The following is a 24,477-nucleotide window of genomic DNA, read 5'->3' on the forward strand; positions in this document are numbered from 1 at the left end:
TGAGAACTGCTGGTCTGAGGAGCAGCTCAACCAGGTAAGTGGTAACCCGCGTATCAGCCCACAATTCCCGGGTAACGGCCCTAACTTGGGGCAGGAGCATCCGTGCTGGAGGCGCACCCACCTGCCTGGCTTTGTCAGCCTTCAGCGTCTCCATGTCACTCTGCAGCTGCTCTTTCTCCTTGATCAGCTCCTCGCTGAGGGTCTCTAAGTCCTGGTTGCTCTGCTTCTCTCTCTCCAGCTGGGTCTGTAACTTTTCAATCTGCAGAACCAAGAGGCCCAGCCCGGGCAGAGGTCAGTGTCACAAGGTGAACAACATTTTACAAAAACCCCCGAAAACCCTGTCAGCTTCACAGAATACGTGGGCAGGTCTCTTCTCGAGGAAACACCCAGGGGTGTTCCATAGCAACCTCAGCTCTTAGCCCACACCTGGCACCTGTGGCTCCAGGAGGAAGGGAAAGGCCTGGCACCAACCCTGCTCCTGATTCTCACTGCTGTACTCTCAAGCCCCACCTCGTCCCCCAACCCCCAAGGTCTGGCACCTCTAACTCAGGCCTTGTCTACCTGCCCAATGGTTGGACCCTGCACTCCAGGGGCTACCAGCCACCACCTGTGGCTGCCCTGCAGGGGCGTCACACTCACCCCTCTCCCACCCTGCCCTCTCCCTTCACGACAGCCACCTCGGTTGATGACGCTCCTATCCACCCAGCTGCTCATGGTGGTCCTTGGACACACCCCTCCTTCCTCTCTCCTCCTCCAGGTCCTGTCCTCTCTATGACAGCTCTCTTTCATGGCTCAACGCCTGCCCCAGGCCAGACCACGTTGCTTCTTGCCTGGACACCTCCCAGGCTCCAAACACTCCTGCTGGGACCCACCACACCCATCCTTCCTAAACATGCACCACCTAGTTCAGGGCTCCCCATGCTTCATTGTGCCTGACACCCTGAGAGCATGGGGACATGGATTTCGACGATGCAGGCTGAGGGTAGGGCCTACCACTTGGCTCCCGGGCAATGGCTGTGTTGCTGTTTGCAGTGTGAGGGCTTCGAGGGAGCTGCTGTCCCTTCCTGCCAGTGCCAAGCTCCTTATCACTGGGGATGGGAGTTGGGAAAGAGGCATGGGCTGACATAAGAGGGATGAGGCTCCAGAGTCTGGTCCCTTGCTGCCAACGACAGGACCGCAAGCAAGTTTCTTTAATCCATGTGGGGCTCCATCAGCACGTGCTCAGCACACACCTGGCAGGTGACCTTCCCTGAGGGTGTGTTGGCAGTTATTACCGACCATCACCAGGACGACTCTGGGCCAGAGGAGCTAAGTGATTTGCCCAGGGCCTTACGGTGAGGACCAAGTGGAGCCGGGGGCTCAGGAGGGGTGCCAGGCAGTGGACACACAGTGGGTAACCTCAGCCTGTTCTCGTGCACAGTCGGGGGGCCTGCGGTGAGTGCCCTGGGCTTGCCCCCTGACCTGTTAATCCTTGACCCCTACTGCCCCTTCCCTCCCAGAGAAGCACATCTTATTCCAACCTTTGCATTTCTCGCTGTTGCTGTTTCTAGTTTGAAGACACAATCTCCTCACCTCCCACCTCCCGCTGCTGGATATCCATCGTCATCATTCCCCTGTTCTGGTTCTTTCTGCCCTGGAACTGGAGCCCTGATTGTTATCCATCCCTGAGGGTCTGCAGTTACCCTGGGGGAGCTCACTGGGCTCAGGAGTGAGCCAGCCGCAGCCCTGAGAGGGCTTTCCATCCTCCTTCAAGTACCTGGCTCAGCATGTGGGTGCCAGGGACCTTCTTCTCAGTCCCAGGGATGTATGCACCCCCAAAGGGTTGTCCTCCTCCCTCTGAAAATAAGGATTATTTACCTCTTGGCTCAGGATGTGAACTCTCATGACATCAACACAAAGTTATTGCATGAGAGTGAGGCTGTTTCTCTAAGGTCTGTGGCAGTTTCATGAGTTAGGGGGCGGATATTCGCTTTGGGGGATGACTGTTCCCACAGACTCACAAACCCAAGCAAGCTTACAGCCTGGGCTATACCAGGGATGGTGAGAGAGCCAGGCTGGCCCCAGCAGTTGGAGCCTCCAGGTCCCTGTGTCCTGACTGGCCCCTGTCCTTGCCTTGCAGACACCTTCCTGAGTGGCAACCCCAGGCAGAGCCTGCCCCTGTTCCGGGAACGTCAGTGTCAAAGCTGCATCCCCTGTGGGGCTCAGCCGGGCTGCTGGGTCACCTATAGACTAAGAAATGCCAGCTGGTGGCCGAGACACAGCCTGCAGAGAGGAGAAGAGCAGAGTGAAGCGACCAAGGTCAGGGAAGGTAAATTCAAGGTGAGTCGAGGGGCTCCTGCCTCCAGCGTTGTGTGCCACGTGGTGTGTGGAGCACACACAAGCACCCGCACGAGTCAGAGCAGAGGCAGCCAGGCCTGGGCAGGCCGAATGGGACAGGCCGAAAGGTGTTCCAGCCGGCACCAGACACAGGATGGCTCTGGTCTGAGAAGACTACACATCCCCTCTACCAGGAATGTGGTGCCAAGACCTGCCTCCCATGGGCTGGGGCCGGGGAAGGCTGGCGTCCCCCCGGGGGAGCCAATGCATGGAAGGAGGGGCGGTGCTAAGCCACGGGGGCTCAGGAGGGGTGCTCACTGCCAGGCCTGGCAGGGCAGTGCTCACTGCCAGGCCTGCCTGTGCAGAGGAGGGGCTGGGGTGGCCGCGGGGGCGGGCAGGGGAAGTCCCAGTCATCCCCTCTGAGGCTGGCTGGGAGCCGGGCCAGCGAGGTCACACTGCAGCTTTGGATGGCAGACCATGGGGACCTGCAGAGTCGAAGGTTCTCATCTCTCTAAAGGTCAACGTGTTTTATCTTGGCTGAGGTCAGGCTGCCATTTATAAAGACATTTCCTGTGCTTCGACCGTGTGAATCTAAGGTCTCAAACCATCTAGACGCCTTCCATCTGCCATTCTGCATTTGGAGCTGGGGCTCCAGACGGGGTGTTTTCCACTGTCCTCTGGGAGACGACATGCTTCCTGGCACCTACCACACTGGCTGCAGGGCCCACAGTGCTTCAAAGGGACAAAAAGGGCGGGCCATGGAGCCTGGAGCCCCAGGAGGGGACTGCGGAGAGCCTTTCACGGGGTCCATACCAAGCCCTGGCTCTTCTCCCTGCCAGCACAACCTCAGTCAACAATGCCAGAAGGGCCTGTGGGCAGGACACACACCCAGACACCTGCAAGCGTCAGTCCTGCGTGGTTGCCGGCCAGCCCCAGCACTCCTGCGCTCTCCCCTCGTTGGAATCCAGCAGCTGGTGTGTTCAGAGCCCACCACACAGCTGTGCTATACCAAAGCCCTGTGACCTACACGTGGAGGCCACCCCCAGATCCCCACAGCCCCCTCGAGCCCCTGAGACCGCACCCCCGGGATGTACAGGGGTCTTCATACCTACGGGACAATAATAGTTAGCAAGCCTCCGTGCATCCTGCCAGAGGTCACGACCCACAGCCGTTCTGAAGGGCAAGTCCTTGCCCTCATCCCACTAACCGAGCGCAAGAAGTGAGTTCTGGCCTTGTTTTACCACCAGCAATGCCCTGGGCTGCATCCCCTACACGCACACACACTTCCATCACTGCTTCCTCTCCCTGTGCCCCGTCCTGTGCTTTTTACCAGTCCTGTGTTTCCACGGAGCCCTTCCTGGGTGCCAGACCCTCTGCCTATGCTGAGTCCTATAACCCTCACCACCCCGTTAACCCCATTCTACAGATGAAGACAAGACACACGAGGTCAAGTCCCACTGGGGCCACACCCTCAAAGCACTGGTACAGGGACAAGCCAGGCTATGCTCTCGGCAATGATACTCTTGTCTGTCTGTTACAATGGACCACGGCTGCGCCCAGCTGAACCTGCCGATGAGGGCCGGGGTTACCTTCTTGCTGAGCTGCTGATTCTCCTTCTCCAGCTCCCCACTCTTCAGGCTACTCTCCTCCAACGCCAGGGATGCGTCCCGCAGCCCCTGGATGGTGCTCTGGAGGCTCTGGTTCTCCTTCTCCAGCTTCAGGATGCGGCTGGAGGCACATTCGTTCAGCTCAAACACAAATGACTTCCTGGAGGCTGAAGCGCAAGATTGGGTCAGAGGCCGGTTTCCAGGAGCCTCTGCTTCCACTCTCCACCCCCAGCCTGGAAATGAGGCCACTGGCCCCCACACCCCACATCTGAGGGGCCCAATAGGGGCTCCCAAGGGCATCACCCCCTATTCATATGACGCTGCTGTGGTCAGCACCCCAGTGTCCCTCAGGCAGGTACGGTCCTGCTGGCTCTGCTGGGGTCGGTCAGGGGACCAAGTGCAACTTGAGAAGAAAGCAGGTCATGGTGAAGGAGCCAGCGCAGAAGGTACAGACTGCGGAGAACCATTCCTGCAAGCTGCTAACCAGACTGGGCAGCTCGAGGACCACAGAGACCAACAGAGATGGCAAACAGGTGACCTGTGTTGCACCAGCTCTGGGAGGCTCAGCGGGAGGCGTGGGGTGATCGACTAGCTATGTCTGCCATGAGCAGCAGGTGGCCAGGGGGGTCTGTAGGCCCAGGACTGGCCATCCTTCAGGTGGACGTTCTGTAATCTCACAACTGTACTGCAGGAAAAAAAAAAAACTGAAATGTATGTGTAAAATACGGTTTAAAATTCTAAGTGAGATGAAAATGTGAGCTAAAGATGGAGAAAGGCAGATGATCTCTGCTTCTAAACAGCTCAAACACAGATGAAGAAGGGGGCAGGAGTCAGGAACGGGGGTTCTTGGCCCCCTCCTGCCTCAGCAGGTGAATGGCATTGGGTAACTCAAGGGGCTTTTGGGGAAAGAAAAAAAGGAATGTATGTGAAAGCCCTTGGAAGGAGGAATCAGGCTGGAGTGGGGGTGTGTGGGCGCCTGGGTGGCTCCGTTGGTGAAGCGTCAGCCTTCAGCTCAGGGCATGATCCTGGGGTCCTGGGATTCAGCCCCTCGTCAGACTCCCTGCTCAGCGGGGAGTCTGCTCCTCCCTCTGCCCCTCCCCTGTTTGTACACTGTCTCTCAAATAAATAAATAAAATCTTAAAAAAATAAAAAGAAAGGGATCAGAGTTGTCTTGTCCTCTGTCCCATCAGGAGCATACATGCTCAGCTCTGGGCGCCTCACCATACCATGTAGCCAAGGCAGCCTTCCCTGCCTGGCTCCTATTTGTTACACCAGGGGCTGGAGGGACGCATGGGCTGGCTCTCATAGCAAAGCACACAAAGCTGGAAACACAACATGCTGTTTCAATCCTCTGCGTGACCCTAAGAACTAGAAGGCATCTGCATCCCACTGAGTTCTCCTCATCCACCCAGGACGGCAGGACAGACCCAACAAACTCATGTCCTAACGACCCCAGGCAACAGCAGGCAGGCAGCAGTGGAGGTGGACGGGTCGTCCGTGGGGCTGACCACCCCGGCGCCAGCGTGCACACATGCTCTCAACATAGAAAAATGCATGGAGGGCTGTGTCTTGAAACTAGCCTGACCTCACACCCTGCTGACTCAGAGAGAACCTGCGGTCCCTCGGACAGGACCCTCTGCAGCATCCAGGGGAAAAAATAACATTTTTAAATTGTGGTGAAACACACAGAATATAAAACGCACCATTTCAATTAATTCCTGGTGTATAGCACTGTGGCATCAGATACATTCTCACTGTCCTACAGCTGCGCCTGCCCACCCACCTCCAGACTTTGTCATCACTCCAACTGAAGTTCTACATTCAGAAGCAGTGTGAAGGGGCCACGAGTCAAACAATGGAATTGATTCTAGGCCTTATTTCCTCTTCCGTGAAAGACGGTGCCTCAGAGACCATGATGAGGACACAACAGTGTATCACGAAAACCACCGATGGCTCCTTACCAAGTGCTATGCTCATTAGCACTCCCAGCTATCAGAGTCGTGGGATGGGTGCATGTGTGCACATGTGTATGTGTGTGTGTTGGGGGGGGAGGTTTTAATACAAGAAGAGGAAAGGTACCCGTTCGAGAGTGCTCGCGCGCCAAACATAGCGTAATGCTTCACTAGCTCCTGTCATTGCATACCCACGGCAATTCTGTGAGGGGGGCTTCGTCACCCCTGTTTTGCAGATAAGGAAACCGAGGCTCAAAGGAGGTCACCTAGCCAACTAGTTCTGACTCAAGAAGCTACCGCCCCAGTACGCGCACAAGTACGGGTGGGCTCTGCTCCTGTTACACCACCGCTCAAACCAATGCCCCTTAGGTCCTGGCTGTGCACCAGGGGTTGGAAACACTGAGGGGAATCATATCCTTTGACCTGAAGGGCTCACATACGTCCTGAGGAGCGTGAACAGGCAGGCTCCAGGTGCCCACAGTCCTGCTCTCTCACTGGAACATGCACGGCCTGAGCTGGCCCGGGGAAGCCCGCACCACCTCTCTGCTCCGCCAGGGGGCAGAGGTCCACCCCCGTGGGCCTGGACTCCCTGAGCAGGGAATCCGGATGACCTCTTCCAGACCCCAGCAGACCCCACCCAGACCCCAGACCTCAACCACAGACCCCAGACCCCACCGCAGCACGACGCCTGGAACATGCACACAACTAACTTCACCCAGATTAACAGTTTACTGAACTGATCGTAGGTTCAGAGACTGAGGAACCTTCCAGCTGCTTCCGGCAATCTTTCCCATTGAGCTCAGGGACATTTACTAGAATTGACCAGGCCACCCCCAACCAGCTGATGCCCTACCGACACCCTGTAAAGTTCTGAGCACGCGTTCCCTGGCGCTCTCAGGTGCATATGTACTATTTCTGAACAAAGGAACTGGCTTATTGTTTGCGCAGGGCTGGGGCTTCCTGCTGCAGTGCTAACTGCTGCCCCACCCACCCGCCCCAGCCAACACGTGTCTGGGTGCTGGGCAGTGGGGCCACACAAGCACGGAGCACCAGGCGGGGGAGGAAGAGGCCCGGGGCCTGGGAGGAGCAGCCACTCAGCCATCCCCACCCAGAGAGGCAGAAAACACACTGCATCCATCTTGCCCAATTATGCAAATGAGCAGAGGAAATAATGCCCAAGGCACATTTATAGTGGAGATTAATGACCACTGGGGATGTCACCTGCCACGCAGGGCTTTCAACCATCCACAGATAAGCCTAACACGTCCTCTGGGTGTCAGCAGGCTGTAATCTGGAAGCTCCGGGGACTGTCCATATGGGAAATGAGAAAGCTGGCAACACTTAATTTGCATTTTATGTCCCGACACCAAGGCAGCCAGACCCCTCGTGTCCTCCTTGGGGAGAACTGCAATGAAACCGTTCCAAACAGCACTTGAAGGAAATCCTATTTACTTGGGGCGAATGGAGAGGCTGACAGGGAGGATTCTGGGGCAAGCATTCAGCTCCCTGGATGAGGAAGAAGCTGCAGCCAGGAGGGCTCGAGACGCCCCGCACTACCCACCATCGGACAGGTCTGCGTTCTTGGACAGCTGCTCCAGCTCCCAGCCGAGGTGGGCGGACTCGTTCATGCTCTGCTTCTGGGCGATCTCCAGGACCATATTTTCTTCCAGCAGCTCCTCAATCCGCTTCTTGTCTGTGTCCCGGTCCTGGTGCAGGGAGAGGGGAAGCATGAAATACCAGCCCTCACGTCCCACCCTCATTCTCCCCAGGATGAAGGGACGCCATGCATCTGCTCACTTCCAAAAAAAAAATAAACAAAATAAACAAAAAAAACAGAAAAACAAAACAAAACAAAATTTAAAAAACCCTATAGCTTCAAGGAAATGTTTCTAATGCAGGGCCAGCTGTGAGCATTACAGCCACACAAAGGTCACCTGCCCCGGTGACCTAGGTGACGGATGGAGCCCTGAGGTCTCTAACAGAAAGCCGTCAGGACAAAGTGCCGTACCGTGCAGAGCTTTAATGCAGGTACCATGAGGAAGGGCAGTTCTGTGGTCCCGGAGCAGGCCCAACACGCGCTGAGGCTCCCGGATCCCAGCTCACCCCACACCGAGGCAGCCACCCTTCTTGGAACACACACACTCATACACTCGCCCTTACAGAGAAGCATGAGCACTCAAGTCCTGTCTCGTGGGCGCCAGGGGCTGCACCCTCAGGCCCACTGGGCTCAGCAAGCCGCTCTCTCCTCAGCCCCCTGGGAGTGGCAGAGCAGACTCAGGGAGGTGGGGATGGGGGTGAAAGCCTGGAGAGGGGCACGGCGTACACCCCCAACCTGCGCCCACCCACGTGTGACATGGTGATGAGGGCTGGCAATACCAGTTCCAGGTCGTGAAGCTTGGACTTCAGCTGCAGGTTCTCTTTCTCCAGCTCGTGAACTTTATCTCCCCGCGCCCGGGCCGCTGTCAGCTGTTCCTCCAGCATAGCCTTGGTCTCAATTAAGATGATGTTATCTTCTCTCAGCTCCTACTCGGCAAAGACACACACGAGAGCCGTCAGACTAAGGTACTGGGTTCATGCCCGGGGCTCGAGACCCCTGGGGGGTGGGCAGGGTCTCCCCCTCACAACACCTTCCCCTTTCTTCTACACCAGGCCACACGGACACTCTCTACCGAAATAAAGAAAATGCATGCATCACGACATCTGAGTTCGGGTCTTCTGCAGGGAACACCTGCTCAGGGGCCACGTCCTAGCAAACTTCGTGGGCGAGGGGCCACTGGACTTACTTCTGCCCTGGGCAACGACAAGTTCAGCCCACTGACTTCACCTTTCCTTGACCTCCCCCACCCAGTTACGGGGGGCTCCTTGGTTTCTCCTCTCCCCGGGGCCCTTCCAGCACCACTGGGTACGTGGGGGGGGGGGGGGGCTGAGTTTCCCCGAACGCCTTCACGTGCACAAACACGCACACAGGGGAATGTGTCTGCTTTTGTCCACAGCACAGATCTTAAAGGCTTGGTGCCCTCACGATGGGGTAGTCCCTGCTTATCCACGACATTGCATTTGCCCTGCATCAAAGCTCCCTGGTAGAGGGGAAGCCATGTGCTGCGTGGTCAGCGGTCACGGTTCCAATCAAAGGCTGTCAAGGCGGCTGTCAAGGGCTGGGGACTCAGGATTACCCAGGTGCCCTCTCTCTGTGGAAACCCGCCCATTGTCCAGCTGGCCCTGCTCTGGGTGCTCCCCACCCCTCCGCCCCCCCCCCCCCCACCACTTGTCCCTTAAGAAGGAGGCAGCAACGCTCCCTTCCTACAGATGAAGAGACTCTCGTGGATAAATTAAGGAACAAGCCCAAAGTCACAAAGCTGGCCAGGGGTGAAGCTAGAGCGTGAATTCTGGCCGGAGAGCTGCAGATCTGCGTTCTCTCCAATAGCCTAGGCTGCCTGCAACCCGTCCCCGAGAGGCTCGAGTGGGGAAAGCACGGGAGTCAGAGCACAGGATGGGCTCCGAACCAGAAGGCGGCCTCCCTCTCCAGCCACTGCCCACACTCACACCCTGAGCTCCAGCAGGCCCACCACCAGCACTCCCCCCATCCTGTCACTACAGGCCCTCGGCTCCCACCCCACAGGCTGCCACCTTAGCCTCACAGCCAATTCCCATGCAGCCTTCAAAACCCAGCCTAAGTTGCTCTCTCTGAGAAATGCTTGCAAATCCCCCATATCCTGCCCGTCGGGCCTGGACGCACCCAGGCAATGCAGCCTGCCTCCCCCAGACCGTGAGCTCACTTCCGCCTTTGTGGGCCTCAGACATGTGTTCAGTAACACCTGCCGGCTGAATCACGCCATGGGGAGCAGGGGGCGGTCAGAGGGCACGTGACATGGGCTACAAAGGGCCCCGTGACTTCCAACAGGCAGGGACAGACAAGGTGCCCAGGGGTGAAGTACCGAGGGAACACGATGACTTCCAGCCACTACTGGGATCAGTCTTGATCTTGCGCTGACTAAGTACCAGGGAACAGAGGTACCCCGGGCTTGCCTCATGTGTCCCATGGCCTCAGGACCGGGAAGCTGGGTCTGCAGGAAGCCAAGCCCAAGCTCCCATGGCAAAAGTCAAGGGCTCAGCCTGCGGCTCTGGGCAGCTGCCCCGCCAGCCACCCCCCTGCACACCCGACCTCAGCTGAACCGGGAAGCTATTTAAAGGCCTGACCCGGCCATACAAACAGCTGAGGGGCCACATGTAGGCAGTCACAGGCCCGACGGCTGGTCCCCAGGGGCTCAGGGGCTGCCGCCACTGCCCTGGCACAGACACCGGGAATGTGGGCCCATGGCTCCAGATCCCAGGCCTGCCAGTGCATTGTGAGCCGTGGGACGTGGAGCCAGTGTCCCTCGACAAAGGAGTCCTCCCTCCATATGACTGACACAAGGGGGTTGAGCCAAGGTCCGTTGTGCTGACCTGCGTGTGTACCCTGTGCACGGTGCCCAGGCCTGGAAGGTGGGCTGGCTGCCCCATCCCCACACTCCATGCACACCCCTTGGTCCAGCACCTGCCAAGCATCTGTTTACCAAGCAGTGGGCAAGTCCTTGTCTCCACAGGGCCTCAGGACCCCAGCAAGCCCCTGACACCAGGGTGGGGGACGGCCGGGTGAGGCAGGGATGGGGGAGCAGGATGGAAAACACAACAGGCTCCTCCCCACTGTGCTCACACCATAGCACCCACCACATCAGGGTCAGGCATCTGCAGCACCAGGGAGCCAGCCCAGGAGTGTGCTCGGGATGGACACTGGGCCCTGCACCCCGAGCAGGCGACCTCCTGGTAAACACATCCCTTGGCTGACCTCCCCCACTGCTCGGCCGGCTCCATCGCAGACTGCCAGGCTCCACACGGCGTCTGCCAGTTTAAACCTCACCTGGCTCCAGGAGTGCAGGGGACTGACCTGCAGACCCCACTTCGGGTCGGCATGCTTGAACGTCAGTCTGCACCCAGTTTCATCAGAGCTCAGAAACCATCAGGAAGGACACCTCACCCTGTACCTCCTCTGTGTCTGCAAGCCCCCCACCCCACCACCACCCTGATTTCCTTCCTCATCACAGCTGAGGTCCTGCAGACAGGCAGACAGGTTGAGGCCTGGTCTGCATCCTGGCTGATGGGGTGCAGGGCCCGAGCTATGGATCAATCCTCTGCTTTCTCCTCTGAAAGAGATGAAAGGAACTGGCAGCAGCCCCTAAGGCTCAGGGGGCTACCAGGAGGTTCACATGGGGCCATGTGGTCGGACCCCCGCCATTCCTGGCAGGTGAGGAAAGCTCCATAAATACGGTTATCACCACACCTTTGGAAACCCTGCTGCGCAGCTCCCCTGGGCCAGGCCATGGCTTCGCACATTTGGTCACCAGCTTCCTCAGACGACTCGGCTCTGCAGGTGCCCCCCGCAGCAGCCACGAAAACACGGGAACAGATGTAGGGAGCAACACGGATGCACGGAGCAACACGGATGCACAGAGCAACGTTCCAATAAACTTTCATATTCCCAAGAGTGGGAGGGGGCCAGGCTTCACCCCGGCGGCCTGCAGTCAGGCCGTCCCCACGCCACACAACACACTCCAGGACTCAAGTCAGAGGCCAGTAGGGCAGCGACCTGACTCCCAGGGTGGGAAACAGGAGCGCATGACACCCCAAGAGGAGCACTGCCAGGGGTGGGCAGGGGGCCTAGGGAATGGGAAGCAGGAAGGCCTGGCCTACCCTCTCCTCATCTGGCCCCGTGGGACCAGAAGGGGGCTCAGGTGGGGCCAGAACAGAGCATCTCTTGGGGAACCAAAGGTGGCTGAGCACCAGATGAGGGGCCGAATGTGGACTGTATCCCAAGAACAATGCACAGGTGCCTGAGGGAGTCTGACAAGGGTCACTGTGACACCCGGACAGGGGATGTGGACAAGGACAGGTGGAGGCAGAATGGCCAGTTAAGAGTTCGTGGAAGGCAGCCCGTGCTAAGGCCCTGGGGTCAATGAGCAACAATGGAGAAGGCTACTGACTTCAGCCTGCCCTTGGGCAGCGGCAAGGACGGGCTGGCATGTGGGGAAACCCCTGGGGCTGGGCTGGGGGTGAGTTAGACTGATCACCAACCTAGCTCCTAACTACCTTGCCAACTGCCCACCCCACCCCTCACTGCACCACTGGTTCCCAAATCTCAGTAGAAGCAGCTCACTGGGAGCGAGCTCTAATGCACCCGAGGCCAGGGCACCCCTTCTACAGGTGGGGAAAGGCGTCATGCAACACCCATACCCACCACCCAACACCCAGCCAGGGGTGTGGCAGACAGCACTGTGCGCTGCTCCATCTCCACCTCTCAGATGATGTTTACTCCAGAGGCAGCACAGACCCGCCAGCTGGCTCCCTCTCCCCAGACCCCGCAGGTGCCTCAAGCATGCAGGGGCTCACCTCCATGCGGGCTTTGTAGAAATCCACATCATGCAGCCTCTCCCTGCAGCGCACCAGCTCCATCTCTAGCCTCTCCACACGGTTTGCCTTCTCCCTCAGCGAGTCCAGCTCGTCACGATAGGCACGAGCAGAGCGGGCGTCAGCAGCCAGCTGGGTGTTCTGGACAGCAGGAAAAGGCAGGGGGACCCAGCTTAGGGCACCTCTCCAGGGAGGGAAGAAGGGGCCAGGCCCTGCAGTGCATCTCCAGGACCTCCCAGGAGAAGCCAGGTTCTGGAGGCTGGGCAGGTCTGGGGAGGGGTCCCACACAGCATCACCAAGTCACAGTGTCACTCTGCACAGTCCCCAAGCCACCAGCTCTTGGGCAGTGTTGCTGCGAGCTGGACAGAGACAGGCCACTGCTGGAAGCTTCTGATGCTGCCTTCCTGAGGCTCTGGGCCACAGCTACTGGGGAGTCCCAGCCACCCCCACCACCGCTGTCACAACCCCCTACCCTGGGCATATGCTCAGGTCTCCCGCTCACCTCCTGCTTAACTTTCTGCAGCTCCAGCACCAGCTGGTCCACCTCATGCCTGGTGTCCACAAGTTGCTCCGTCTTCTCCTCCCTGGGGGTGATTTGGAGGAACTATGGTGAGGGCTCCTCAGCCAGCAGCCCCAGCAGCCCCCCATACCTCGTGAGACCAAGCAGGGACAGGGGGAGGGGACTTCGGCGAGTGAGGAGGGCCGTCGGCACGTGGAGCCTGCAAAAATGTTCCTGACTCGAATTCTTTCCCATTTTTAACTTTGTAAAGCCCGCTCTCAAACCCCACCCACCAGACACCTTCCCCCTGAGGGTGCGGGGCAGGGAAGGAGGCCCAGCCACAGGTGCTTTCCCCACAGCTGGGCAGGCACCAAGGGGGAGGCAGGGAGGTGATGTTCACCTGCTGCAGGGAATGGGGGGGCAGAGGTTCCCCTGATGGGGTGAGCCGCATCCCCCCTCCAGCATGTGGTCATTCCCGCCCCACACAGGACAAATGTGGACAGGAGGCCCCTTGTGGAGACCATCTGTGACCTGCACTGGCAGGAGCCTGGACCGTGACCCAGCTTGGGGCAGACCCTGCCGTCCGGCTGGCTGCACTGCCCAGAGGTACACGCCGCATGACCCAATCGTGTAGACACAGCATATGGAAGCAGACAGACAGCGGGGGCACGGAAGGACTCACAGCTCCTGCCTGACACGGCGCAGCCTGGCCTTGGTGTCGGCCAGCTCCACAGCCAGGTGCTGCTTGTCCTCGCTGGAGAGGCTGCTGGTGGGGCTGGGGGAGGACTCGGCGCTGCACGACCTGAGTGGGCTGGGAGGCTGCTGTGCCTGCAGGTAGTCCCGCTCCTGTGTCAGGTCCACGATGAGCTATGGTGGGCAGACGGGGGAGGAGAGGGGAGGCTGTGTCAGCACCTGGGCCCTGCAGGGGCAGCGGCAGACACCCCGGGGCAGGGGATGGGAGAGAGGGTGCCCACTGCGGGGGGAGAGGGGAGAGAGGAGAGGAGAGGAGAGGCCATGTCAGCACGTGGCCCTGCAGGGGCTGCAGCAACACCCTGGGGCACGGCAGGGCAGGGGACGGGATGGGAGAGGGGAGGGAAACTGCCAGGGAGGCAGACAAGGCACTGCAAGTGGTCAAGAGGACAGGAGTCGTTTGGGGCAGGAGGGGCAGGGGGCAGCCAGGGGCACGGGCATGGGGGAGGGCCCTCTGGCTGGCGTTTCCAGGGACTTCTCCACCCGCGCTGAGGCCACGTACCTCCGTGCACTCGTCCCGCTCGTCCAGGAGTCTCCGGAGATGAAACACCATGTTCCTAGACAGGGCCTCTAGCTCCTCTGGGGCTACGTCTGGGAGCTCTAGCCACTGCAGGTCGAACACGTTCTCCTGGTTGTGGGTCACCTGCAGGCATGCGGCAAGAGCTGCAGAGGCCAGCGACCTCCCTTTGCTACCCATTCCACGGATGGATGCCCCTGACCTTTCACCCCAGGCTCCCTGCCACTGGAGGGGGCGCCCCAGGACTGGGAGCACTCCTGCTTCCAGCTCCCCCCTGGAGGGGGCCGAGGTTTCTCCTTGGAGCCAGCAAGCACTCCTGACACACAGCAACTCCCCTAGCAGCCCTCGGATCCACTTCCACCACGAGGGAGGCAATCTCAAGGGCTCTGAGGGGCAGGGGTCGGACCACGTGCTACCTCTGCAAACTCGACCGTGAATACAGCACGTGTTCAGTCAGTCTTGTGTCACAGTGTTGGGCCGTTTATTCTGGGGAGAAGTATTTCATAATCTAAAGCAGCCTTTAGGTAGTAAGCCCCTATGTCATCCCCACGGGCCACCAGAGATCATCAGTTTCCCATTTCCATCAAGCGGGAGCTGAGGCCCACAGCTAGGCTGGGCATGGGGCAGCCTCTCCGTGGATTCTTCCCACGTGACCTTCTCGCCGCCGCCCCATCCAGACCTGCCGAGGGGGCAGAGGGCCTACGGTGAGCACCTGCTGCCTGCGTCTGGGAAGAGACGTGCTGGTGCACTCAGGGCCTCAACAGGGGACTGAATAAAAAAGAAACCGGAGTTACCCAGCCCAGTGAGGCACATCTGAAAAAAGTTCCTAGATTTTTCAGAGCAGTACACGGATACAGAAAATAGTGAAACAGACACAAAAGACAGGGGCTCCAGCGTCTCCAAAGGCATCCACTTCCTTACCCCTGCCCGCCTCACAGAAGAAAAAACAGATCCCTCGGATCAGGAAGGGTCAGGAGAAAGCTCATCCCACCAAACAGGGCACCGCTTGGCCTGCCCCAGACTGAGGCCAGCAGAAGGCAGGCCTCTGCGGAGGGAGGGGGCACAGGGGCCCCATCATGTGCGCCTCAGTTGCCCAAGGAGCTTCTCATCACAGGCTTGTGCCCCCTCCTCCCCCTCCTCCCCTGGGTCTGACCCAGAAGGCCTCTCCTGGGTCTAGACCCATGCATGTCCAAGAAGTAGCCACCTATTTCCCCCACTGCCAGCCACCAGAGGAGAGCCATGCAGGACTCCTTTTTGGCTACACATCTTCTTTCTCTGTTTCTCTCCTTAGTATCTTACTCTCTGCCCAGGAAAGACAGCGAGTAGAAAGAACAGACCCATCTCAAGGACCCCCATCCCTGGAATAAACAGTTTTCAGAATACACAGACGTGCAAAGAAAACTATGAAGCGGGGTCATTCTGAGGCTCACAGCCGGGCCAGCCCCTGAAATGGGATGTTGAGAATCTCTGCTGCATGACTGACGTCCCTTGGCGGACGCCCTCAGACCTGCTGCGAGCTGTACCCGTTTCCCGCTTCAAACCCTGGCTCGGAGCTCCTCAGGAGAGCAGTGCTGCCAGCACAGGGGTGCTCGGCCTTCACCTACCTTGGCCGGTTATACACCTGTTTGGGGGGCTCCTGCTCCTGTCTTTCCGTGTGTCTACCTAGCCTGTCCAATTACCCTGAAGGCTGAACCATGTCTCCTGAGGGCCCGGGAGAGGTCAGGGAATTTTCAGGTGGGCACTTGCCTCTACAGGCTCATTTTCCAGGGAAACCGCGTCTGCCAAGGTCGACTGATGGCAGAGGGGCTGCTTGCCCTCCATGCAGGGCCCTCCTGACTGCACCCCGCAGGTAGGGTCTCTGGATGTACCCCCCTGGGACTCGCTGGATTTTTAGCTTCCCCAGCGGTGGCTGCCTGTTTCTCTGGTGTCACTGACGGAAGTGGAGAACTCTCTATAAAGATCAACCGTTCCCAGCAGGGTGACATTTGCCAGGATACGTTTTCAGGGTCTATAAATTGAATTCTGAGCCTAACCACGCTGACAGCTCTTAAAAATAGTCTGAGTCCATATTAGGCAAGAAGAGGAGACAAAAGACGACTTGATTGAGGGTTTAAAAAAAAAAAAAAACCTTCCTTATTTTTACCCCGTTTTAGTTCGCTGATGGTTACCTTTCCAAATGGAATCAATCTGTCTGTGGTGTCTGAAGCCTAACGTTAGCAAGACCCTTAATGGGTGACATGTTTTTCTTAAGCTTTTCACTGGTGGAGAGCGCTCCCGTCCAGGTGACCACGGGAGCAGCAGTCCACAGCCACACCCCCCAAAAGCCTCACACCTACCTCCTGTATATGGGCCACGATCCCAGCTTGGGTTTCAATGTCCAGTTGTTTGATCCTTTCGATAAATTCCTCTTTCCTCTCACACTGTGGAAGGTTGCGGGCATTAACAGAAGCACCACAAGAGGGCAACCCATGGCCCCCTCACCGAAATGCAGTCTCAAAATGAACTGCCCCTCCCACCCCCTCACTTGGCTTTACTTTCTTTCATAACCCAGCATGCTCCTGTTCTATCTGCCCTCACATGGAGGTTTCTCTAGACGTCGCTCGGACTACCTGTATCACTTGTGGCAGGGACTGGGTGATGTTTAAAAAGCTCATGCCAGACTGAACAGTGAGTAGGGTGGGGAGGGGTGAGTGGTATGGGAAGCCAAAATCTGCTCTGCAAATAAGTTCTCCTGGAGATTCCTAAGCAGGTAAAGCACTAGGCCACCTGGTCTAGGCCAGGAGCTGGCAAACTTCATCTGTAAAGGGCCAGATGTGTGCGTGGAGGGGGGAGTCTTAGAACTGGGGGGTCAAATGGGTTCAGCTCTGCCACTGTGGCATGAACATAGCCACTGAGCGTATGCAACGGAGTCAGCACAGCTGTGTGCACACAAAATGCCACTTACAAAAACCTGGTGGCAGGTCCATCTGGCCCACAGGCCACAGCTGACTGACGCGTGCCCTAGATGCCCCTGTAATGGGGACAGCGTGCTAACCGCATCCTGGCCCACAGGGTTCCTACCTGCCCTCTGGCCCAAGGTGCCCAGTGCCAGAGTCTGTGGCCACCACTGTCTCAGGAGCCCTGTGGCAGCTTCACTCCTCCCTCAGGATGGCTGAGAGCCGGCCCTCCCCACCCTCAGCCCGGCCTGGCCCCTACCTGGACAGCACAGCCCAGCACCAGCAGCAGCAGCTTCTTTATTTCCTCCATGCTCTTCCCTAAACCAAAAGAGCAACGTATGTAATGAAGCTCAACTGTTCATGAAATTTCACCAGCGATCTGTGTTTGCTGCGGGGCGAGGGGGCGAGTGGGGTTGGGGGGGGAACCTAGCCAGAAATAAAGTACTCTTTCCGCCCAGCCACATCCGCCTAGGTGTACGCACTCCATCTGTTTTCTTTGGATGGGTTTATTCTTGAAACCAAATGGGAATTCTGTCCATAGCTATTTGTGGCACTTTTCCATGCCGAGAGCAGACATATCCTGTTGTGATAATGAATGAACCTCAGTATCAGCAGCCCTTTCTGGTGCGTGGGAAGCACAAGGGGAGAGGATAATCCCCACGGGAAATACTGAGCCCTCCAAGAGGAGTCTGTACACAACTCTACCTTTCCACTGTGCAGAGCCCCACACAAACCCCCACCCCATCAGCCAGCTCCCTGTTGTCAACAGTTTGCATGTGAGCTCGCTGCCTCCCCCGTGTTCTCTGGTTCAGTTCTTGGCTGCAGTATTCTAAAGCAAATCCCAAACACGCACGTGTCATTTTTTTAAAAAAAGATTTTATTCATTTGAGAAAAATCGAGAGAGTGAGAGAGAGCGTGTGCCTGTGAGAGATCATGAGCAGGGGGAGGGGCGGAGGGAGAAGCAGACGCCCCGCTGAGCATGGAGCCCGATGCGGGGCTCGATCCCAGGACTCCAAGACATGACCCACGCTGAAGGCCGATGCTGAACCAACTGACTGAGCCTCCCCGGCACCCCTATGTATACCTCATTTTTGATAGAATCATGTTGACTTTGGGCAAAGACCACAAACATATTCACCCAATCCCCTTCAAGAGGTTCTAGTTTTCGCTATTTTAATCTAAACAATGCTACAGAGAACACCTCCGTGGCTAGTGATGCACATCCTTACTTTCTTCTTTAATAAATGGCTCTCCAGAAAGGCTTTACCACTGGACTTTCTCACAACCGAAAAACAGCAGGTCCTAGTCCCCAATCTCCCACGCCTCCATCCTACTGCTCTCTCTCTGTTGTGCCAGGGAGGCCAGAAAATCTCATTTCACCGTTTTGCACCACATCTTTCCGATGATGCTGGAGGTTGAATGCATCTTCAGGTGCCTTCCTCTTCAGTTTTAATCACGTAAACAGAGTCAGGTACCGGGTTCAGGACTGGCCCGGTCACCAGAAGCAGCGTGACCCTGACAGGCCAGACTGCCTCGCAGGCTTGGTTTCCATATCTACGGAATGGTTTCTGTGTCTTATGATGTGATGAACGGGGTGATGTGCAAGGTCACTTGCAGTTGACAATTCCACAGGAGGTCCTGTTCTATGTGGGGGAGAAGGGACGTGCCACAAACAGCTTGGTTTTCTTGACAGACTTACCAGCACACACTCACCCTGCAAAAACAGCCCTATGTATCCCCAACAACTGCTGGGACGAACAAACTTGAGTCCCAAGAATTAGCGTTGGGTTTCATTTCTAGTCTCTTGGGTGTAACGTGTATGGAGAGACATGCGATCCTGTCCTAGGATTTCTCAACTGACAAACAGCTTAAAACAGCTTTTCCCCAAGATCACAGTTGAGTCTCAGAAATGGGGGTTAAGCATCTGCTCAATCAAAACTGTAACCACCCCACCACCACTGAAGGTGGGCAGAAAGGGTTAGGGGGTGGGGCTGGCCTCAGGGACCCTCCAGAGCACAGATTCCATAGTCCTAGGATGAAGCTTTGGCACTACCCGTCAGCACACTATGGTCAAGCCCTTCTCCTTGCTGATAAGGTGCAAAACTAGATCAATGCGTGAAATGGAAAGCTTTTCAGACTTTTATGCATTTTTTTTTTAACCAGAGGCCTTTTATTTGGCCTCAGAGGTTCTAACCTGGACATAAGTAAATCCATGACCACAATGACTAACTTCTGTATTAAAGTGGAACCGACAATCAATCCCGATTTTAGTTTTGATAACAAGGAAATGCCCACCTGCATACTGGAAGCCTGCAATCTGTCTCATGAAAATCTTTCCCTGGCCACAGAGCTGCATCCAGACCCTGAGAGTCCTCTCTCTGCTGTCCCCTAGGTCAGTCCCCGGACACCCAGCGACTGTCCTGTAAGCAGGGTGCACATAACAGGTGCAGATCCCCTGCCCCCAGCCATTGCCTGTGATGATTCACCTTCCTCAGGCCACACTCCTGGTGGATACCCAGCAGGGAGCAGACACGCAGGAAGAATGCATCTGGAAGGTCTCAGGTGAGCCCAGACAGAAGCAAGAGTTCACCCGGCGAATCTTTACCGATTCACAGCCAAGGCCCCAAAGGTCCTAATTATATCATACTCTAGAATACTTTAAACTACTCCGATGATCCATGTTCCCAGCTCACGGCAGATTTAAAAAAAAAAAAAAAAAGAAAAAAGCATCAAACTACCCATGAGAACAAGCACTGAACAGGCCCACCGCCAATGGCAGGAGCACCAGCCAGTTACCTGACTGCAGGGAAGAGACCAGAAACCCCGTGTGCGCACACACAAAGGGCTCCCAACGACATTCTGTGGCTGCTCGGGGAAAGAACAAAGGGTTCTGTTCCCTCAGCACCCAGCAGCCACACACAATGCCAACCGTGAGTCACTCTCCCGCTCACTCACTCACACCCATTAGAAAAGTATGGAATTCCTGTTTGCTACGTTTTAGAAAAGAGTTGGGGCAAAGGTTTTAAAGGGAGAGAGTCTTAGAAAAATTTTCATGGGGAAAAGATTTTTTGAAACAACTTTTCGGTGGTGAACAGGGTACTAGGATGTTCACCTCTGCCCTCTTTTTTTTTTTTTTTTTTAAGATTTCACGTTTCGAGTGAGAGAGACAGAGAGGGAGAGAAGCAGACTCCCCGCTGAGCAGGGAGCCTGACACAGGGCTCAATCTCAGGGCCGTGGTCATGACCTGAGCTGAACGCAGATGCTAAACCTATGGAGCCGCCCAGGCGCCCACCTCTGCCCCCCATTCAAATGAAGTGATGCTGTCTGCTCAGTCTCACCAGGCAAAGTGAATACAAACATTGGCTTATAACAACTGCATCCCGATGGTTTTATCACTACACAGATTCCTATGCTACTTTAAAAAATAAAATAAATAAAAACTAAAAAAAACAAAAAAAGAGCACAAGTTCCCCCAAGTTTCTCCTGGGAAGTGGATGCCCAGTTTGTCTCAAGATTTCATGAGAAAGGCAAAGAACGACTGCTATTTTCATACATCTGCCAGATTGTGGGTTTTGGATAGTATCACAACAGACGAGAAGAGTCTGTCCTGGGTGCCTACCAGTAAGACTGGCTCAGTGACACCGTTAAGGAAGGCAAAGAAGAAAATAACCCTGGGACGCCTGGGTGGCTCAATGGTTGGGCGTCTGCCTTCAGCTCAGGTCGTGAGCCCAGAGATTGGGATCGAGACCTGCATCAGGCTCCCGCAGAAAGCCTGCTTCTCCCTCTGCCTGTGTGTCTCTCTCATGAAAAAGAGAGAAGAAGAAATAAACCATACAGATGGCTCCCTCCCAACCGCCTACTACATGCCAGGGGCTAGCAGAGGATGGAACCAGAGTCAACACCATCCGCTGGGCTCGGACCAAGACCACCAGCAGTTCTTAAAGAGCTGACATGCCCTGGAAACCCAAAGGAGGGACATGTAGTTCACAGTCAGGCCCAGGCAAGGCTTCCTAAGGGAAGTAACCTCTGCCCTGAGACCCAAGGTTGAGGAGCTATGAGGGAGGAAGGTGAACCAGAGCTTTTCAGGCCCAGGGGTGATGGGGGGAGGAAGGAATGAGGAGCTCGCACAAGGCCCAGGGGTAAGGGTAAGGGTACACACAGGGTGTCTGTCAAATTCTAAATGCCTTGTGGTTAAGCTCACTAGGATGGGTTCCCAGGGTGAGGGATGGGGACAGGGTCCCCAGCAGTGTGGATCTCTGTACTGAGTCACATGCAACCGAGGGGTGGGGGAGGGCTGAACACATCCAACACCCTCTGCACCTACCCACAAGCCGGGGGGATCCCAAGAGAGCCCAAGCTGATGGCCGAGCCTAACAAAAACCTTACTACCTGCTTCCTGAGGCCTTGACACAAAGAAAATCACCCCAGTCTTTCCTTGCAGAGCCAGGGTGCACCTGCTGGTCGGAGCTACGTATAAGGCTTCCAGATGTTCCAAGCAGTCAGATTCCAAGACAAAAGGACGAGTATCTGCTATTACACGAGCGGTGGGGGTGCACAGACAGAAGCATAGCTTGACGGTCAGAGCACGCGAGCCTCTAACAGGGAGGCTGGACGTGGAGATCAGGGCTGGAGAATCCCCTTTCTAATCTTGTGTCTGGGGGACACATGGTTCATCAATCAGAACAGCTGCTCCCTGAGCCTGGAAGGAGGCCTCGGAACCCTTCTGAACACGGCAAATGACAGCCACTGCCCATCAACAGAAGTTGACCCATGAAACTGAACCCACCCTCCATGCCCCGAATGTCATCTCTGGAGTCCTTTCTGGCTCTACCCTGACTCTCTAAGACGCAGCCATCTGAATGCTCACACTTCCTGGTGTCTGGATACAGAAAATAAAGCTTGTCGTGAATAACCAGCCACCTAGGGATGAGGTGGGCGTTCAGGCAAGGACGTGCCCACGGTTCCTTCTGAGACAGAGCTCCTCCTGCCCCCGCTGCACATCCTCTGCCTGGCGGAGGTCGGGAGGGAGGCAGAGGGATTCCTTGTAAGACCAAAGTCGTGACGCACCTCCTTCCCTGTCTCGCCGACTCAGCTCTCCACAACCACAAGCCCAGGCCCTGCAAACCGCCTGCAAGGCTGAGGGTTTAACCCTCACGACCTGGAAAACGGGCCTATTCGAGCAGACACTGCCCTCCCCACGTGCCCCTCACAGAACAGGCCATCGTTTGATTTAATCCCCAGGACAGTATCCTCTCCATGTTACAAACAAGAACAGGTCTGGACGGGCGCAGCTACAGAACTCGGAGCTGGTCCCTGCCTGCTTCACCCTGACTCCCTACCAATCCCTTCCTCCAAAACTGCCATTATGAACAGGTACGGTTTTGCCCAGAGCAAGGCTCTCCCTCGTCTAGTGTCTGATCCCAGGGCGCCCAGCATGCAGGAGGTTAACTGGTCACGTTAACAGCTCACACTGGATCCGTGGGGGCGCCCGGGGGACTCTGAGGGTGAGCAGACGTCTGCTTTCAGCTCAGGGCATGATCCTCGGGTCCTGAGATCAAGTCCTGCTTTGGGCTCCCTGTTCATTGAGGAGCCCGATTTTCCCTCTCCCCCTGCTTGTGCGCTCACCCACAGTTTCTAAGAAACAAAATCTAAAACAAAACAAAAACAGCACATTGAATCCATGGTAGAAGAACACAGAGAACTGGTCCACCTTCCTTCCCTGCTGGAACGGAGACCACGTGTACGTGCGCACATATTTTCCCCTAATAATTCTCCGTGCTGCTCTCCCCTGCGTCCGTACCAGAGTCAGTCTCCCAGCTATGCTCATTCCAGTTTCTTACATAAAACACACCAATTTCCTTGGGATGATCATGGGGCCGTCTCGTGAATATGAAAACAGCACTGCCCTGAGCACGACCGTGGGCACGTCTCCTCGATGTCAAATGACACCGGAGACTCAGGCATGCGGGCCCAGCTCTGTGGGCCCCCTTCGCAGGCACTGCTGAGGAATAGCATGGAGGGTGAGCTCCTGGTGGGGGGGCCCATGTGGACCCTCTACGTACCTGTCCCAGTGTGTGCGGTCTGAAGCACCTCCATGCCCCACCTCACCATCGGAAGGGCGACCCTGTGAAAGCCTCATGTAGCTCTCTGATGCCCGGGATGCAGCCCCCACCGGGCATTAGCATAACCAGGCACCCCCCTCTCCGATTTATCTAATTATTAAATAAATGGTTATCACGGGTGGACTCTGGTAGGCACGGAGTCACGTGTCCGTGCGAAATGAGGCAGGGGCCTCCCAAGGACACCCTGACCGGCAGCCCCCCGTCTCAGGGTCTGTCCACCATGCACATCAAGCCCGTCCCCAACCCCGGATCCCCCAGCACCACCGAGTGTCCGGTGACAGAAGGCGGCTGCTCCCAGACGATGGACAACACTCTGAAGGCACCCCACTGTGCCCCTGGACAGCATCGCCAACACAAAGGACTCCCAGGCCCCGGGCCGCTGGGGCCACAGCAGGTGGCCGCTGACTCTCCGCCACACAACAGACGACCAGAAAGGCAGCATCGGCCCGAGTTCAGCCTGAGAGCCGGCGGCCAGGGCTGCAGAGGAGAGGCCGGCACAGGCGGGAGACGGCGGGGGAGGGTCCCTGCAGCCCCCCGCCCCAGGCAGAAAACCCGGAGCCCCAGTCCCAGCGGTGACCACAAAGACCTCTCACAAACAACGTCTGGTCCGGCGTCCGCGGGTGGCCCCGGCCCCGGGGAGCAGTCCCGTGGGCGGCCATGGCGTGGGCAGAGCCGGGCAGCAGCGTGTGTACACAGCGTCGCTCACGGTCCACTGAACAAAGGCTGGTATCCAGGCAGAGCCCTCGGGCTGCCCAGGAGGCCGGCGTGCGGCCGCGCCCGCCTGTGCCCGCCTGTGCCCGCCGCGAGCCAGCGCCCCGCGCCCGCAGCAGCAGAGAGCCGGCCTCGGCTCCAGGGACCCCCCACCCGAGGCCCCGCAGCAAGGGCCGGACGGCGCCCTCCGACTTCCCTGAGCCCGGCCCCTCCAGGAGAGGACGCGGAGCATAAACGGGAGCAGAGGGCTGCGAGGGCGGCTTCCCTTCGTTCGCTTACCCCTCCCCTCTTCGTTTAAAGGACCTGAGGTTTTCATAAACCCCCCAAAATAAAAATACACGTGTACGAGACCAGACCAGACCAGAGTTGGGAAGAAATGAAACAATAAATAAGGTTTGGAGAAAGAGGGGATCCCTGGGTGGTGCAGCGGTTTGGCGCCTGCCTTTGGCCCAGGGCGCGATCCTGGAGACCCGGGATCGAATCCCACGTCGGGCTCCCAGTGCATGGAGCCTGCTTCTCCCTCTGCCTGTGTCTCTGCCTCTCTCTCTCTCTCTCTGTATGACTATCATAAATAAATAAAAAATTAAAAAAAAAAAAGTTTTGGAGAAAGAAGGCAAGAATGTGCC

The 24,477-nt window shown here is 57.0% G+C and overlaps 1 protein-coding gene across 2 annotated transcripts in view; it reads right to left on the minus strand.

Moving 5' to 3' along the window:
* The window catches only part of CCDC88C (coiled-coil domain containing 88C), a 121,582-nt gene that overhangs the window by 39,150 nt on the left and 57,955 nt on the right, over nt 1–24,477 (minus strand). For both annotated transcript variants that reach the window (XM_072745575.1, XM_072745573.1), the window contains exons 5-14: nt 17,278–17,336; nt 16,419–16,502; nt 14,068–14,208; nt 13,498–13,682; nt 12,819–12,900; nt 12,299–12,457; nt 8,252–8,398; nt 7,437–7,581; nt 3,906–4,090; nt 122–259 (exon numbers count right to left, since the gene is read on the minus strand). In XM_072745575.1, the coding sequence (XP_072601676.1) occupies nt 122–259; nt 3,906–4,090; nt 7,437–7,581; nt 8,252–8,398; nt 12,299–12,457; nt 12,819–12,900; nt 13,498–13,682; nt 14,068–14,208; nt 16,419–16,502; nt 17,278–17,336 (1,325 nt within the window). The remainder of the gene's footprint in view (nt 1–121; nt 260–3,905; nt 4,091–7,436; nt 7,582–8,251; nt 8,399–12,298; nt 12,458–12,818; nt 12,901–13,497; nt 13,683–14,067; nt 14,209–16,418; nt 16,503–17,277; nt 17,337–24,477) is intronic.

The sequence above is a fragment of the Vulpes vulpes genome, unplaced genomic scaffold, assembly GCF_048418805.1.
Source record: "Vulpes vulpes isolate BD-2025 unplaced genomic scaffold, VulVul3 u000000644, whole genome shotgun sequence".
Taxonomy (NCBI): domain Eukaryota; kingdom Metazoa; phylum Chordata; class Mammalia; order Carnivora; family Canidae; genus Vulpes; species Vulpes vulpes.